General features: G+C 35.1%; 1 protein-coding gene across 1 annotated transcript in view; it reads left to right on the top strand.

Moving 5' to 3' along the window:
• Positions 1–13,344, top strand: part of ZBTB41 (zinc finger and BTB domain containing 41) — a 54,336-nt gene extending 40,992 nt beyond the window's left edge. Inside the window, exons 7-11 of the mRNA XM_036755129.1 lie at positions 453–548; positions 2,624–2,730; positions 4,080–4,185; positions 9,591–9,679; positions 12,331–13,344. Coding sequence (XP_036611024.1) covers positions 453–548; positions 2,624–2,730; positions 4,080–4,185; positions 9,591–9,679; positions 12,331–12,980 — 1,048 coding nt within the window. The 3' untranslated portion in view covers positions 12,981–13,344. The remainder of the gene's footprint in view (positions 1–452; positions 549–2,623; positions 2,731–4,079; positions 4,186–9,590; positions 9,680–12,330) is intronic.
• The last annotated feature ends 1,170 nt before the right edge of the window (positions 13,345–14,514 follow it).

Below are 14,514 nucleotides of genomic sequence, written 5' to 3'. Positions count from 1 at the left end.
AGGATGGATGATTCTTACCTAGTACCAAGTCTACACAATGATGTACCAGGTAAGACCCAAAGAACTATTTCCATTTGTTGGTACGTCTTCAACTGTAATCTCTGAAGGCTTAAATAGTTATTTCGATTAACTGGATCCAAAAAACTAGCCACTGGTAATGACAGAACTGGTATTTGCAATAGTAGGCAGAAGAGAGGGTTGGTTACTCATTTTATTACCTCCCTTACGTCACCTTTCTTTAGTACATCTTTATGCGTGTAGAGATTCACTTTCATCATAAATATTCTGATAGAATAGTTGGTTAATAGATTCTTCAGCTTTCTGTTATAACAGTCCCTAAACTGTTTATGTCAAGATGCTGTTTTCTTTAAACTTTAGTCTATAAAGGAGAGAGTCCTATAAACAACATCATTAAATGGTATTAAATGACGTTGCATTATTTTTGAATACAGAACTACCTTAAAAGAACATCTGAGGATTCATAGTGGAGAAAAACCACATCTGTGTAGTATTTGTGGGCAGAGTTTTCGCCATGGGAGCTCATACAGGTAAGATAAAGCCAAGCAAGATGAAGTTGTCACGTGTGTGTGAGTGTCTTTTTAGTGTTTTAGTGCCAACTGCAGCAAAAAACCATTTCTTGAGCACTCTGTGGGACCTAACTGTGCTATTTGTGTACACAGGTTTATGAAGGTGGATCAGCCTTCTGTTTTATAACTTTGCAGCTGTTGATATTGTAGTTATCCTTAAATATAATTTATGAAATATTTTCACATCATTAAGAACCAACTGTGCTAGAAATGCTATTCTAGGTAAATTATACTTAACTATATGTGCATATAGATACACGGGTATACACGCATATATATTACATATGTATACATACATTATGTATATGTGCATAGTTAATAAAGCTTTCATGCACAGTCAACTTAATAAATCTATGTTGGAAGTTTCCATGTTGTTTTTGTCTGGTTTTTATTTAGTAGATAATGTTGCATTCTAGAATATTCTCCATTCTCTTAAGAAAATTGTGCCTTATTTAATCACGATCCATCTGCCTTTTTCATGATGCTTATCACTGACTATATTTACAATTCATGTGTATGAGGGAGTTTTGGGGGAGGTGAGGGATGGAGGTAAATAGCTAGGAGAAATTTGAAGATAAACATATATCTGTGCATTAATAATACTGTTTTAAGAATTGTAAGTCAGCATTTTAAAATAGTTTCCTTTTCATCATCTCTGAATTTCATCCAATTTAAGGAAAATAAAAATGGTATGGTTTTAGTCATTTCATTCATTCACTTCATTATTTTTTGTATCAAAAGTAGCAAAAAAAAATCTATTCTAGCAATTTATCTAATAGGAGTTAGTGTTTCTTTTCTTCCCATAAACCACATTTGTTTGTAATTAGAATAAAGTTCCTCAGGTTATAAAATAATCTATGTAAAATGTAGTAAAATATGGTTTTTATAAATGTGGGGACAAAAGACCACTACTCAAATAAAATTAATACAAAGACGTGGATACCTTGAAAGCAGAAAGTTTATTACTTTCTTGCAAGAAAGGGTACAGCCCCTCGTTGGTCAGAGCAGCACCAGACAGGGAGTACAAGTTGGGAGTCGCACCCTCAGCCTTTTATCCCTGATGCGAGAACCCCTAACCCCATCCCCCTTCATCCCATTGGCTGGGCTGAAGGGTGTTCAGTGTATTTCACGAAAATCCACCCAGCGATGGAGGAGGCTTTGCTGTTTGTTTACCATATAAGGGAATAAGGTACACAGGGTGGTAGGAAAAAAACCGCAGACAAGGGATGGGGGGTGTCTTTTGGTAATTTGTTTCTATTTCGTGCTCAAAAACAGGGTCCAGGTGACTGGGGAGAGTCGAGTACAATACAGGATATGCTGATAAACATGTTTTCACAAAATTAACTTGCTGTGGATGTTGTTTTTGTATGAGCGAGTATATTTTATTAGAACAGGGGGCACAAGAAATTATTAACACTTTGAGAAGTCTTCACTTTTTGAGAGATCATCTCTCACATAAAGATAAATACTTGATGAGGGAGAGGGATACATGGGATACTATCATGATGTAGGAAATAGAAAATATTTATAAAAACTTATTTTAAAAAAAAACTATAACTACCAGTAAAACATAGAGTTGGTTTTAAGTGAAGGAGAATGATCATTTTCTATATTACCCAAAAGAAATTATAACCTCAGAATTTTTTATTTTACCATTTGGCATGTAATACACTGCATAGCTCATATGTTTACTCATTCTGACCTCTAAGCAAATCTTTTCATGGTTCAGTCCTACTTCTGGCCATCCCCAGACCTGGTGGTAAGGAATGGCCATTTAAAAATCTTGGTGTGCAGGGTAAAGTAGCCCAGGAAAAGTAGTAGGGGAACATGTAGAAATATTGGGGGGAACATGTAGGGAAAGAAATAGCACCTTTGCACGTAATTGTGTGATAGTGGGGAAAATACCATGAATCGTAGATACAAAACTGATAATTTGTGCATATTTGAGAGAAAATTTCATATTTTTCAGAGCTTATTAGTTTTTTTCATTCTCACACCAATTACAAATTCCTCTCAATATTCATCTTTATATTTAGACTTCACTTGCGAGTCCATCATGATGATAAGAGATATGAATGTGATGAATGTGGAAAAACATTTATTCGTCATGACCATCTTACAAAACACAAAAAAATACATTCAGGTAGGCAGTATCTTGTAACAATGATTTAAAAGTATTTATAAGGCAAATGGAAGGGAAATAATATTGTGATTATGTATTCATAATGATTTATTTTAAAAATTTATATTTTAAATTTGTGTTGAAGCTTTCTTAAATATGGACTCTTATCTATTTGAAATGATGTTTTACTATTTTTAAAAAGTCAGCGTTCTAGACATTGATGTTTCATGTATTCTACAGGCTTAAGTGGAATACCTGCAATTGGTGATGTCTTAGATGGAAAGGCCAAGATTGTATTTTACACTTTGATATGTTGGAGGGATAATTGAGTTCTAGGAGAAATGGGGAGGAGGGTAAGACATTTGAGATTTTCATGTCACAGTGAGTGTTTGAAGCCCTCTTTGTGGAAAAGGGTTCTTTTGTAGTAACCCTGATCAATTTCAGATCTTCACACTGTATTTATAATTTTCAAACTCTGGGGATTTCTCTCGTATTTTCCTCTCAGATTGATGTTCAGGAAGTGCTAAGAGAGCCAACTCTGTGCGTACAGTAATGGGAGAGAGCCAACTATGAGCACAGTAGAACAGGTGATTATTACTATTATAAACATAATGTACATGTCAAATATGCTATAATCAATAGTTATTCCATAGAACATTTCCATGAGGTAGGTTGCTATTGTTATTATCACCACTTGTCAGAGATGCTAAGGAATTGGTGATTTCTTCATGTATTTATAGTGGCAGCCCTAGGATTTGATTTCTAAATTCTTAATGCTATCTTTTACATTTGGGTCAGGCATGAGTTTTGAAAACCATTAGGCCTTAAAATATTAAGAAGGCAAAGATATCTAGAGTTTAATTTCTATTTGTGTTTTGGCTCATTGGGAATGTAAGAAATCCCCAAGGGTGAAAAATCATTTTAAAATTAGAATACAAAGATCTGAAAATGTTCAGGTCCCCATTTTAAATTATATAGTTTCTTACGGTGTTAATTTACATTTTGTGGTTCTTCATAGCTTGAAAAATATCCACGGGGGTGGAAAACTGAGTTTCGAAGTAATCTCAGTTATCTTACTGCATTACTTTAAAAGGTGATATTTGAAGTCTCCAACAAGAGGCTGCACCTTCTTCTCCAAGTGGGGAGAAGACTTATAACCAGGAAAATAAGCATAAATTCTTGGAAGAAAGAAGTTTGAGTGAGGAGTAGAAGGGAATATATCCCAGAATAAAAGGTGGCTGAAATTCTGATGCTTTATTTAATTCCTGGCATCTTTCTCAGCAACCTTGTGATTTTTAAAAAAGTATTTCTGAAAGAACTAAAATATTACTGCATTCTAATTATGATTTTGTTTGATTCTTTATTTCAAGGTGAAAAAGCTCATCAGTGTGAAGAATGTGGGAAATGTTTTGGCCGCAGGGATCACCTCACTGTTCATTATAAAAGTGTTCACCTTGGTGAGAAAGTGTGGCAAAAGTAAGTAAAAATCTCCAGCTTTTCACATTGGTCACATTAGGTAAGTCATTAATTTGGGTTATTCAGTGACCAGTTACCTAGTTGAAATCTTATTCTTTATTAAAAACCTAGGTCAGGAAAAAATAAACCTAGATCAGGTGATACCTCCTTCATGATGTCTCCCCTACTTTTTCTCTCCCTCACTACCCCTTAGGTAAAAGTGATCCACCTTTCCTCATATCTCTCATGGTACTCTGATCTTTCTTACATGTTAATCATTTGAATATTAGAGTTATTTGTGTATGTTTCAGCCATCTTTTGAGATTATAAGTCTCTTAAAGGCATGTTTTGCTTCTCATCTTTGTAGCCCCAGAATGTAACACAATACCTTGCATATTCTAATAAATATTTGTTAAATTAAATTGTTCATAAAACTACTTATTAGCAACAAATTTAAAATAAGCAAACATTGTTTCTGCTCTGTGCAAAACACAGTATATAAGTGCTTTAAGGGAAATAGTGAAGATCAATAGGATACATTCAGAAGTTTACAGTCTTAGTAGAAGAGATCAAATGTATATGACTATAATATATGCCAGAACAAAAATTTATAAGAAGTAAAAGCTAAGGAATATAAAAAGTAACACCCGAGCAGGACAAAGGGCAATTAGAGAAGAGTTGCAATAGGATTTGGATCTTTAGTATGTGATGAAGCATCTAACCAGTTATAGCAGTTGGAGGTGAGGGTGAGGGCATCTCAGACAGATGTGAGAAGTGTCATTGAGGACACAAATTGTACGACTTGTTCACAAGTTGGAAAATTAGGCCAGTTTGACTGAACTTGTTAAAAAAATGGGTAGGAAAGAAAGAGGAATCAAGGTAAAGTTTGTCAGTCTATTTTTCTGCTTGTTTGATTTATAGTTCTAAAAATGTAGATACTAACTAATATTTATATAGCACTTTAAGTTTGTAAAGTGTTTACATATGTGATTTCATTTAATTCTCACAGCTCTTAAGTAGGTGTTCTTATTATTTTACAAATGAGGAAACTGAGGCTGAGAGAAGTTAAATGATTTGTCACACTCCTAGTGTCTGATGCAGAATTTGAACCCAGGCCTTCCTAACTCTTTAAGTTCAGTGCTTTATTCACTATGCCATCTGGATATTGTTTTTTTTTTTCATTTCATTTATTCATGGTCTTCTTGATCTTCTTTACTACTGAGAGTTGATTCTGTTAGTTTTAATTGTGGGTATCCTCCAAGGCTCTGTCCAGTGCTCTCTTCTGTTTTTGTTCTGGTCTCTTTCCTTCGGTTATGTCATTTACTACCAGATCAAATGGTCACCACATCTTTGTGCCCAGCCCTTTCTTCTGAACTTTACATTCTGTGATCACCAAATGCTTAATGGGTATCTCTACCTTGACATAACATAGTATAACAAGCAAATTATTGAACTTGTCCTCCAGAAGGTCTGGGTTTATATCCTACCTCTGATACTTATCCTTAGTCACACAGTTAATGAGACAGTTAATTTTTCTGTGCCCCAGTTTCCTCATCATATACTTGCATCTACCCTTCAGTATTATTATGAAGCTTAAAAGAGATTTTATATGTACATTTATCTATATCTAGAGGTAAGGCCTTTTCAGGTTCTCACTTTTCCTAAAAGGGCCAAGGTCTCCCATTGCATCCTGGGCCATCTCCAGTTGTCCTGATGAATATCTGGCCACTGGACCCAGATGGCTCTGGAGGAAAAAGTGAGGCTGGTGACCTTGCACAGCCCTCCCTCACTCAAATCAAAATCAACTGCAAGTCATGTCATCATTTCCCTGATGTCATAGTCCTCTTCAAAAATGAAGGAGACAGTCTAGATCTAAGCATACATCTATATCTATATGTGTGTGTTTCTGTATATGCATATATAAATATACACATATTTAAATATTCACACACACACACACACAGAATTTGCAGACTTTCTAAGTGCAGTGTAATTGTCCGTTCTTTTTGTACCATCACATTAAACTCAGCAAATCCAAAATGGAGTGCACCAGTATCATCTTAAACTGTTAAACTATTGCAATTGAGGGTAGTATCATCCTCATGTCACCCACAGTCATCCTTGACTTAGGTTCAGTCAGTTCCAAAACTCCTTAATTTGGCCTCTATGATATTTTTCGCATCATTTCTTTTCTCTCTACCCCCAGGGCTGCCTTATCACTTTTTGCCTCGATTCTTGTAAGAACTTCAGAATTGGTCTCCCTGCTTTCATGCTCTCTCTTTTCCAATCCATACCTCACACAACTGTCAAATAGTTTTCTTAAGGTACAGTTCTGACCATATCATTTCGCTGCTCTAAAACCTTCAGGGGTTGTTCTTGCCTCTAGAGTAAAACACACATTTCTCAGCCAAATCTCACTTCACCTTCTCTTTAGATTCTTATCTTTACTTCCCATCATGCATTCTGTGTTTAAGCCAAACTAGATTGCCAGCCATTCTCTGAACTCTGCATTCCCGTGTCCTCTGCATTTTAACAAGCTGTGTTTGTCATGAGTAGGATTCACTTCTTCAAGCCTCTTTTTCAGAATCCTTCTCTTTAAGGTCTGGTTCTGGTGCCATCCTTCTGTGTGAAACACATCCCTCTTTCCTCATACCCCACTTCTCAAATTACTTTGCTGCACATGTTGTCATCCCCCAGGAGAATTCTAAGCTCCTTGAGGAAAGGGATCCATTTTGTCTTTGTATTTCTATCATCTAGCCAGTGTCTTTTCTCTGGAAAAATATATTGGACATTTAAAACTTCATTTCTGAGAAGGCTCTAATATGATGTAATACTGACTTTATGATACAATCCAGGTTTGACAGAAGTCAAAGAATAGATTTTGAGTTGTGATAAAATTGTTGACTCTTTGTTTTGAGAATGCATTCTGATAAAATTCGTGGCTCTTTGTTTTGGGGGGATGTATCATAAAATATGTGTATCATATATTTTCTTAAGTGTCATATAATTGCAATAAATATAAGTCTATACAAATACAGGGTATCCCAAAAGCCTTAGTGCAGTTTTCACCTTTGATAGCTTGAAACTACACTAAAACTTTGGAACATCCTGTTTATCTGTATAAATACATTAGTCATCAAAATATTTTGAAGAAGAGTGCTGATTATATTGACCTATTAGGAAATGTTAATTGAGGATAGCCTTTTAAAGATACGGGCTTTGGGCTTCTATATAAAGAATAATTGTTTACTTGGTACTGACTAAGAAACAGAATGGTGGATCAGTGGAATGGGTTAAGTACACAAGATGCAGTAGTCAGTGACTATAGCGATCTACTCTTTGATAACCCCAAAGAATCCAGCTTCTGGGCCAAGTATTCACTATTTCACAAAAACTGCTGGGAAAATTGGAAAATGGTAGGGCAGAAACAGGACATGGACCAATATCTTACACCGTATACCAAAATAAAGTCAAAATGGGTTCATGACTGAGGAATAAAGGTTGATACTATAAGCAATTTGGGAGAGCAAGGACTAGTTTACCTGTCAGATTTATGGGAAAGCAAAGAATTCATGACACAGCAAGAGATGGAGAGCATTACAAAATGCAAAATGGATAACTTTGATTACGTTAAATTGAAAAGTTTCTGTGTTAAAAAAAAGCCAATGTAACAAAAATCAGGAGGGAAGCAGAAAATTGGGAGAAAATCTTTATAACCAGTGTCTCTGACAAAGGCCTCATCTCTAAAATATACAGGGAACCAAGCCACATTTATAGGAATACAAGTCATTCCCCAGTTGATAAGTGGCCAAAGGATATGAATAGGTAGTTTTCAGACGAAGAAATTAAAGATATCTATAGGCATATGAAAAAATGCTCTAAATCACTATTGATTAGAGAAATGCAAATCAAAACAACTGTTAGGTACCACATCCTTCCTGTCAGATTGGCTAACATGACAAAACAGGAAAATGGTAAATGTTGGAGAGGATGTGGGAATATTGGAACACTGTTACATTGTTGGTGGAGTTGTGAACTGAACCACCCATTCTGGGGAGCAATTTGGAACTATGCCCAGAGGGCTATAAAAATGTGCATACCCTTTGACCCATCAATACTACTTCTAAGGCTGTGTCCCAAAGAAATCTCACAAGTGGGAAAGGGACCCATATGTACAAAAATATTTATAGCAGCTCTTTTTGTGGTAGCAAAGAATTGGAAATCAAAGGGATGCCCATTAATTTGGGAATGGCTAAACAAGTTGTGGTATAAGAATGTAAAGGAATACTATTGTGCTATAAGAAATAGGGAAGATACAGACTTCATGATAACCTGGAAAGACCTACATGATATAATGCTGAGTGAGGGGAACAGAACCAGGAGAACATTATACATAACCACAGATATATTGATTCTGTGATGACTAACCTTAATAGACATGGCTCTTCTCAGCAATACAAAGCTCAAAGACAACTCCAAAGGACTCATGATGGAGAGAGCTATCTACATCCAGAGAAAGAACTATGGAGTCTGAAAGCAGATTGAGGAAAACTATTTGCTCTCCTTGTTTTTCTTTTTCTCTTTTTTTTTTTTTTGGTTTTGTTTCTTCTTTCTCATGATTCATTCTATTGGTCATAATTCTTCTTTACAACTTGACTATTGTGTAAATAAGTTTAATACGAAGTCATATGTAGAAGATATATTGGATTCCATTGGGGAGGAGGGGGACAGGTGGGGGGAAGAAAATCTGGAAATCAAAATCATGCGGAACTGAGTGTTGTAAACTGAAAATAAAAAATCTTAATTTAAAAAAAAATAAAGAAAAATTGTTGTGTTGGAAAGAGATGGAGGCTGTTGTTCTGCGTATATAGGATAATGTGAACAAAAACTTAAAGATGGGAGGAAGAAGGTCTGAATTTAGGGGGCCAGAAGGATTCAATCCTGACAAGTACATTTAGTACGGGCCATGGTATGCCATGTGATGGGACCAGATTGGAAAAGATGGACCAATTAGTGGAGATGTTTAAAGAAAATAAATATTAGTTAACACTAGTTAACACTTAATTCAAGGAGCAATATAAAGTAGATACGTAACTTTGACTTTGAAAAGTGTCAGTGCTTGAGGGGAAGAACTACTTTTTCTTCCTCTTTGTATCTCCCTTGAGTCTACAGCAGTGCTTTGTACGTAGGTTCTTAATTTAAATTTTTCGATGACTGTGAACCCTTCAGGGGCATTTCCTGAGAGGATATACCCTGAAAATGGAGGACTGCTCTAAAGAGATTTACCTTCCTTTACAACCTAACTTTTATTTTTTAATAATATGAACATTCAAAAGATTGCTATCTAAATTATTACATTTTTAACATGAATCTATTAAGTTCTTATTGGGAAAAATTTTAATGTAACCTTTTTTCCTACTTTTTAGATACAAAGCAACATTTCACCAGTGTGACGTTTGTAAGAAAATTTTTAAAGGGAAATCAAGTCTGGAAATGCATTTTAGGACACATTCAGGTAAAACTTAATGGGTAGGTTATGTGTATTTTAATCAAGAATGAAGCCTGATCATGTAAACTTTTCTCAGTTATAATTCCTACTCTGATTGAGATTTTTGTCTTTATATTAATGTCCTTAGTTTGAGCAGCCTATGTTGTAGTCTTCCTTATTTTTTGTTGTATGTCTTCAGTTCTTCACAGTGGTATTATGAAAAGGATTTGCAGAGAGAAAATTCTTTGGGCTGGGAGGTTATTCTCTCTCCAGTGTGTATATCTCTGTCAGTTGCTACTTTTCTTTGTTTTCGTTTATTTTTTCAAAGTGTCTTTTTGTGATTCTTTTAACCATTTTTAAGGGCATTTCTTAGGTCTCTGCTTTAGCTCTTTGTTTCTTTTACTATATTCCTCTTTAAATAGCAGTGCAAAGTAGTTCTTACAGTTTTGCCTGTAGTCTCTTGGGAGGATGCTTTGTTATGTGCTTTGTAATGGTGCTGACCGATCATGACTTTTGCCAGTATCTTTGGGAGAATGCTGATTTCAGTTTTCAAGAATCACTTCCTATTTTTCTGTTCCCCTTGAACATAAGGGTAATACCATTTCCTGAAATATATGTTGGACCTCTTTTTCTTATACTGTATTCCTTAGTTGATCTTTACTTTTACATGGGACTTTTGCTAAATTTTAAACACCTCTTATAAAATATTTATACTGTTTTTTAATCTGTGATTTGCACTTACCTATGCTATTGCTATGGGCAGCTAGGTGGTTCAGTGGGCAGGGCACCAACCCAGGAATCAGGAAGATCTGAGTTCAGTTCAGGTCTTAGACACTTACTTGCTGTGTGACCCTGGACAAGTCACTTAACCCTGTTTGCCTCAGTTTCCTCATTTATAAAATGAGCTGGAGGAAATAGCAAGCCGCTCCAGTATCTTTGCCAAGAAAACCCCAAATGAGGTCATGAAGAGTTGGATACAACTGAAACAATTGAACAATAACAACAATTTTATTGCTAAATTTAGGGGAGAAAAAGAGTGGAGTTTCATTAAAAAAATGGGGAGGAGTTATTATACGTACAGCCAAAAAGTGATACTAATGTAGTAGACCTTGGTCTTTTTTAAAGGCAGATCTAATAATATTGCCATGCTGAAATAGAGATATTAATAAAACATTACACTTGTGATGTTATTATGATTCTCAACATTAGCTAGGCCAAAATAGTGAGTACTTTGTCCATTTGTGGACTTCTGCTTGACAGATATAAAGAACTTGGAGAGAATTCATGTGAGGGCATATAGAGTGAATGAATAAATAAAGCATTTATCAGCCATTTACTATGTGCAAAACACTGGGCTAAGTGCTGGGCATAAAAGGATATAGGACAGAGGTGCTTAATCTGGGGTGACTTCAAATTATACAAAGAGTATTATCTAGAGACTAATAACAAGCTTTTTTTTATGTCTGTGAGGGATACACAAAATTGGCTTTATAAATAAGATAGAACTAAATACCAGTTTGAAACATGATTTTTCAGTTGAATCTGTATAGCACAGAGGTGTCAAACATCTGCTCTGTCAGTGCCTGCCACATCTCATGTGTGGCATGAGCCAGATTAAAATGTAATTGGGAAATATTTAACAAAATAAACAAAAATACAACAAAACATTTTTCTAAGTCAGTAAGCAGGCCACGGAGATCCTTAATGTGCAGTTTAGTCCATCCCATTCCCTTTCTATTTGACTTTGACATTACTGGTATGGGACATAAATAAGATCAGCATATTTGATTTTATGTTTATAAAATTGAACACTTTTTAAGATTTGAAAGAGGGTGTTGCCTGACCAGATTAAAATATAATTGGGAAATATTTAAGTAAATTAAAACGCAATGAAACATAATGTTAATATATGTTTTTTTGAAGTCATTATGCTGTCCTGGGGAGTTCCATTGCTTCTTGACTTCTCTGACTGTGCTGTGGAACTTCCTTTTTGGAAATATCTTCCTTTTGAACAGTTTTCCACAGTTAATCCCACATAGCAAACAACGGAAAAAATCACTTGGAAAACAGTTTTTGTTATTGTTTTGGGTTTTTTTTTGAGGGGGGTGGGAAGGCAGGGCAATTGGGGTTAAGTGACTTGCCCAAGGTCACACAGCTAGTAATTGTATCAAGTGTCTGAGGTCGGATTTGAACTCAGGTCCTTCTGACCCCAGGGCCGGTGCTCTACTCACTGGGCCACCTTGCTGCCCCGAGTTTTTGTTATTCTTATTTAGTCATTGATATATCCAATTATTAAGCAACTCACAGCATTTTAAATAAAATAATGAAACAGTAGTAAAAGAACATGATTCCAAAACAAATGGAAATCCCATTCCTCTTCTCTGATTCTCCACTGAGACTGGAGATAAATTATTTAGATCAAAAGAAGCAGCCTAAGCCACCCTCCCTTTAGGTTTGGGGCAGTGATAATTGAGTGTTAGTGTTGAAAGGGCCTCTTGTTGACCTGCAGGTTGGAAGGAGAAATAAAAGCATGCAAGAAAAAGCATATCAATTTGTATTGACAGTTAGCTATGTCATTAAAAATTTGAAAACAAGATTTACTAAGAGTGCAAACTCATTTGGTATACATTTTACAAATTTCTATTTTATACTTAATATTATATATTTTTTCTTCATAGGTGAAAAGCCTTATAAATGTCAAATTTGCAATCAATCTTTTAGAATTAAGAAAACTTTAACAAAACATATGGTTATTCATTCTGATGCTCGACCCTTCAACTGCCAGCATTGTAATGCCACATTTAAGCGGAAGGACAAACTAAAGTACCACATTGACCATGTGCATGGAATAAAATCTCCAGATGAACCACTAACTACTTCTGAGGAGAAACTTGTATCCTTACCAATAGAGTATGCTTCTGATGGGAAAGGTTACCAAACAGAAACTAAGCAATATATGGAGCAGCCTAAATATCCAGAATCCAAAGCAATGTTACCAAGTGTACCTAATGAAGTCTGTGTCCCAGTAACATTGGTTCCAGTCCAGATGCCAGATACTCAAAATGATATGGTGCGCCATACCACTGCACTTCCACCACCCTCCCAGGGCATCCTTTCTACACAGACACAGCCGACAGATTATCCACGAGCAACAGATTTGGCATTTCTGGAAAAGTATACTCTCACTCCTCAGCCTACAAATATAGTTCATCCAGTTCGACCTGAACAAATGCTCGATCCTAGAGATCAGTCTTACCTTGGAACATTATTAGGTCTTGACAACACTACAGCTGTACAAAATATTGCTAATAATGAGCGGCACTCATGATGAGACCTAAACATTCCACAAAATTTTAATGGCTATATGCTAATTGCAAGTAGTAGCTGATAGCTATTAAGTTAATAGAGCTACTATGGTTTGCATTTTCTCTGACCTCCAAGATTCTGTGTATAGTTTAAGAGCAAAGAAAACATTATGTGGACATATTTTGGTGCATAATATTTAAAGTGTATATCTTATAATTTTTAAATATTTTAAAATCTTTTAGATCTTAATTTTTAATAGTTTCTCAGATATAGTTTTTTAGAGATTCGAATACAGGAGCTCTTAGATATATTTTTGTCATCATTGGTTCTTTATTTTCATCGCATTCTTCCTTTCCTCTTCATTTTCCTCCTCCAGCCTCCAAGTTAAAAAAAAAAAATTTGTTTCAGCAAGCCTTTAAAGAGACTATAAATGAATGTACTATATAGCTATCAGCTATTTTTTTTTGTACCAGCCTGAAGTTCATATGCTCTTGTCCCAAATGCATGTTTTTCCTATTAGAATCATGCACTTGAGATTATAAAAAATATTTTGAAGCTTGTTTTAATTTTCATATTTTTATAATTTCTAGCACATATTTCTCATTGGACTTTTTGACAGTCTGAAAATAAAAAAGTAGACTAATGTTATAGGGTCAGGTAGTAAGGTAGTGTGTGGAAATAGAAACATACCTCAGTTATCCAAGATGAAAATATAAAAGGAGAACAAGTTCTATATCTGTAATTTTTCTTTTAGGCTTAATTTTATTTTTTAGATTTTACCATTGGATGCCTTATTTTTTTTTAATTAACTTCTGGCTTTTGTCTTCATTTCCCTAAAGGGCTAGATAATGAAATTTCTTTAATTAAGAGTAGCCAAGACACATTTGTAGGAACACTATGGTATAATGGAAAGAACACTGCATTGTCAGGGCCTGAATTCAATTCTAGCTTTACTTACTACTACCTGTATGATCTCGGTTGAGTTAGTGGCCCTTAGTTTCCTGATCTGCAAAATAGTGTGTTTGGTGGGTGGAGTATATCTTGGGGTTAGCTAGATTCTAAGGCCTCTTCCACCCTAAACCCTGTGATCCTGTGATTCTACTTATCTTGGATAATTGAGGCTCTAACAATTGAAAGTAGTGAGCCTGGATTTTTCATGTGTAACCAATAGAAAAAGAACTAAGACAAATCCTAAAATTTGTGATCGTCTGCTGAATGCTACTTTCCCCTTATTAAAAGCAAACAAAAATATCACTTGTACATCATAGTTTATATTTAGAAAATTTTTAATTTGATTCCTTTATGCTTAGTATCCATTACTGTCATTTTTATCATCAGGAAGTAAGGAGGGAAGAATATCAGTTGTAGTAAAAAACTTGGCTTAAAATGATTTATTATTTCAAAATAATGGATAGGGGGCCAAGATGAGTTGGTAAATCTTGAATTATAGCATATTTTTAAAGTAATACAGTGCTATTACTTTGAAGTAGGTATAGAAACTTGAATTAGGTTAACAAAATGTTGCCTGGTAAAACTCCTTGGGGAAATTTCTTTAA

The sequence above is a fragment of the Trichosurus vulpecula genome, chromosome 4, assembly GCF_011100635.1.
Source record: "Trichosurus vulpecula isolate mTriVul1 chromosome 4, mTriVul1.pri, whole genome shotgun sequence".
NCBI lineage: Eukaryota > Metazoa > Chordata > Mammalia > Diprotodontia > Phalangeridae > Trichosurus > Trichosurus vulpecula.
This window is presented reverse-complemented; position numbering and strand designations above follow the sequence as displayed.